This window comes from Centroberyx affinis, unplaced genomic scaffold (genome assembly GCF_046629955.1).
Source record: "Centroberyx affinis isolate AG114_WGS23_722 - 3 ecotype Tasmania unplaced genomic scaffold, CSIRO-AGI_Caff_v1 ptg005178l_1, whole genome shotgun sequence".
NCBI classification, from domain to species: Eukaryota; Metazoa; Chordata; class Actinopteri; order Beryciformes; family Berycidae; genus Centroberyx; species Centroberyx affinis.
Window position 1 is genome coordinate 70292 of NW_027282573.1, and position 3858 is coordinate 74149.

The following is a 3858-nucleotide window of genomic DNA, read 5'->3' on the forward strand; positions in this document are numbered from 1 at the left end:
CGTGCCAGGTATCATGGGATGCTGCTTCAAAACAAATGGCCAAATGGGAAATTACAATTTCCCATTTGGCAGACGCTTTTATCCAAAGCTTTAATCCAAACGTACACATGAGATTTTAATACAACACAAGAAAGGATCTAGTCAGGAGAGAACAATGGGAGTAAGTGCCATAAAGCTAAGTTCTGGTCCAGCAGGACATAGGCAGAGCTTCTCTAGGATGACACATACTGTATATGAAGAGACTTAACAAGGTGCTGGAATGTACTATGCAACCCATCTTATTGTTTTTTTTTCTTGTAAAAACTGTTATGCTGCACAGGCCTGATTCAACCCCATTGTGGAGCATGATTTAAGAAACCTACTTAGCCAAGCAATCAGTGACTGTTCTGAAAAGCCATATAGGCAGAGACATTAATAAAGTCACTGAATTGAACACATTCTCAACAGGTTTGATACCTGCCCTCCAGTGCCCTTCTACACCTCCAATTGCAGATACAACTCCAAGCCATGCCACCTGCAGTAGTTCTCAGATGACTCTGACATTATGGGGTATATCAGTGAGGGGAAGGTGGAGGAGCATAGAGGTCTGGATGAGAACTTGTGGTGCCAAGAATTACCTGCAACTAAATGTCAGCAGCCCAAGAAGCTTGTGTTTGACTTCCATTGTGCCAATGAGCCTGTAGCTATCATCGCCATTAAGGGAGTAGATGTGGAAGTGGTGCAGACCTTCAAGTACCTGGGGGTCCACGTGGACAAGATTGAAATGGTCCACCAACACTGATGCCCTCTACAAGAAGGGACAAGGCAGGTTGTTCTTCCTGAAGAGGCTGAGGTCATTCAAACTGTCAAACTGTGCATGCTCTACCCCAGTGAGCACCAACCGGGATTTCAATGTTGATTTCAAGTTGAAAACTGGGTGATATTCGGTCTGAACGTCTAAGAGCTCTTTTCGCCCTCTTTTCAACCAGCTAAAATGTGGTTACAACATCGTGTCACAAAACACAAATTTGTTTAATCATTTGATAATTTGTACAGTTGTAGCTTGAAAGAGAGATGATATAGATTACTGTGAAGGTATTTCTCCAAAGTCATATTGCACTGGTAGGTGAAATGTGGTCTACACGAAGACGTGATTTCAACGCATTTAATGTTTCATTTAAAATGTCATAAATATGGAACTATATAGACTGTGTGCTGCCAACAAGAAGCTTCCAGGACATCGTAATGGGAGCACTTCTATATATTAATATAAAATAAGAAATTGCGCTTGCGACTACTACTGACACTGACATAGTTAAGTGGTGTATATACTAAGGCAGCGGTCCCCAACCACCGGGCCGCGGACCGGCACCGGGCCGCAAAGCATTTGCTACCGGGCCGCGAGGAAATATATGATATGATTCGGCAAAAAATAAATAAATAAATAGATAAACCTGAATAATAAACATATAATATTATAGGCTATTTGTGCGGTAATTACATTGAACTTGGCAAGGTCTGTCTGTGCTGCACCTTTCCTCACCCCTGACACGCCCACAACACACACGCACGCGAAATCATTAGTCGGTCATGACCTGCTGACCTAACTAGATGTGCGTGTTGCAGCTAGCTAGCTTAGTGAGTAAAAAACATGAGTAAAAACATGAGTAAAAAACAAACGTCGCTTGAGAGTTTCTTCGGAAGAGGTAGGGGAGATAAAAGGAGACCTAACGATGATGACAACACAGAGACAGCAGAGGCCGAGACTGCAAAAAAAAAGAAAGCTTCCTTCAATAGGAAATACGACGAGTCGTACATAAAATATGGCTTTATTACGACCGATGACTCGCATGCTCCAAGCCCCCTGTGTGTGATATGTGGAGACAAGCTGTCTAATGAGGCAATGAAGCCCTCAAAACTGCTTCGGCACCTTGAGTCCAAGCACCCTGCACTTAAAGACAAACCCATTGAGTTTTTTGAACGAAAAAGGCGCGAGCAAGCGGGACAGAAGGAAGTGCTGAGAGCCACCACCTCTACCAATGCTGCTGCTCTGAGAGCATCGTATTTAGTGGCTAGCCGTATTGCTAAGGCTAAGAAGCCTTTCACTGTCGGCGAAGAATTGATTCTGCCTGCTTGCAAGGACATGTGCCGTGAACTGTTGGGAGAAGCTGCAGCTAACAAGATGGCACAGGTTCCTCTTTCAGCTACCACAGTTTCAAGGAGAATTGATGAAATAGCGGAGGACATCGAAGCACAGTTGTTGGAGCAGCTTAATGAGTCACCATGGTATGCTATCCAGGTCGATGAATCTACCGATGTCGAAAACAAGGCAATACTGCTGGTTTATGTGCGATATATATTTCAAGATGATGTGCATAAGGATATGTTGTGTGTGCTGTCACTGCCAACTAACACAACTGGGGCAGAACTATTCAAGTCCTTGAATGACTACATGTCAGGCAAACTGGACTGGTCATTCTGTGTTGGAATATGCACGGACGGAGCTGCAGCTATGACCGGACGGCTGTCTGGTTTCACTACCCGAGTCAAAGAGGTTGCTCCTGAATGCCAGTCTACACACTGCATCATACACAGAGAAATGCTGGCTAGCCGAAAAATGTCACCTGATCTGAACAGCGTATTGATTGACGCTGTTAAAATGATCAATCACATCAAAGCAAACGCCCTTAACTCACGTCTGTTTGAGCAGCTGTGCGAGGACATGGGCGCAGAGCACAAACGCCTTCTCTTACACACCGAAGTCAGGTGGCTATCAAGGGGGAGATCCCTGGCCAGGGTTTTTGAGTTAAGAGAGTCGCTACAGAGATTTCTTTCAGAAAAAAAGTCACCACTGGCAGCACACTTAAGTGACGAGAAGTGGATAGCAAAACTTGCTTACCTGTGTGACATCTTCAACCTGCTCAATGAACTCAATTTGTCACTTCAGGGAAGAATGACAACTGTCTTCAAGTTGGCGGATAAAGTGTCTGCATTCAAAGCCAAACTGGAACTGTGGGGACGGCGAGTGGACAGGGGCATATTTGACATGTTCCCAACATTAGCTGGGATTTTGGGAGAGACTGAGGCTGGACCGTCCTTATCCCAGCTGGTGCGCGGTCACCTAGCTTCGCTGTCGACAGAATTTGATCGTTACTTCCCACCCGCAGATGACCCAAGAAGTGCAAAGGAATGGATCCGTGACCCATTTGTGAATGTCCCCGGCGAATCGTCCATGTCAGTGCAGGAAGAAGATCAACTCCTCGAGCTTGCAAATGACGGTGGGCTGAAAAGTATGTTTGACATAACATCTCTGCCGGCATTCTGGATCAAAGTCAAGGCTGAATATCCTGAGATAGCCACGAAAGCACTGAAAACGTTGCTTCCATTTCCAACATCATATCTCTGCGAAGCTGGGTTTTCTGCAATGACCGCAACGAAAACGAAATTGCGGAACAGACTGGACATAAGGAACACACTTCGGGTGTCGCTGTCTCCCATCACCCCTAGATGGGACCGTCTTGTTGCAGGGAAACAAGCCCAGGGCTCCCACTGATTCAGTGATATTGGTGAGTTGCAATGTTTTTATATGTTCATGCGAGGAAAATATGCGCTGTGTGTTTAATATCCAAACGTATGAAATAGTGTTTAATATCCAAACGTATGAAATAGCGTTTAATATCCAAAAGTATGAAATATGCACTGTGTGTTTAATATCCAAGCGAAATATGCGCTGTGAGTTTAATATCCAAACGTTACTTCAATGTTATGATGCTATTGACTCATAAACTATACAATTTATATTCCGGTCGTGATTACCCCCCGTCGGCCGGTCCGCAACAATATTGTCAATATTAAACCGGTCCGCGGTGCAAAAAAGGT

General features: G+C 44.6%; 1 protein-coding gene across 1 annotated transcript; it reads left to right on the forward strand.

The window, feature by feature from the left end:
- Positions 1–1642: 1642 nt before the first annotated feature.
- Positions 1643–3532, forward strand: LOC139666872 (SCAN domain-containing protein 3-like). Its single transcript, XM_071546211.1, has one exon. The coding sequence runs from the start codon at positions 1643–1645 to the stop codon at positions 3530–3532; it is 1890 nt and encodes a 629-aa protein (XP_071402312.1).
- Positions 3533–3858: the final 326 nt, after the last annotated feature.

Excerpts from the sequence above, each read along its gene's own strand:
- LOC139666872 (XM_071546211.1), top strand. The coding sequence starts at position 1,643 with ATGAGTAAAAAACAAACGTCGCTTGAGAGTTTCTTCGGAAGAGGTAGG.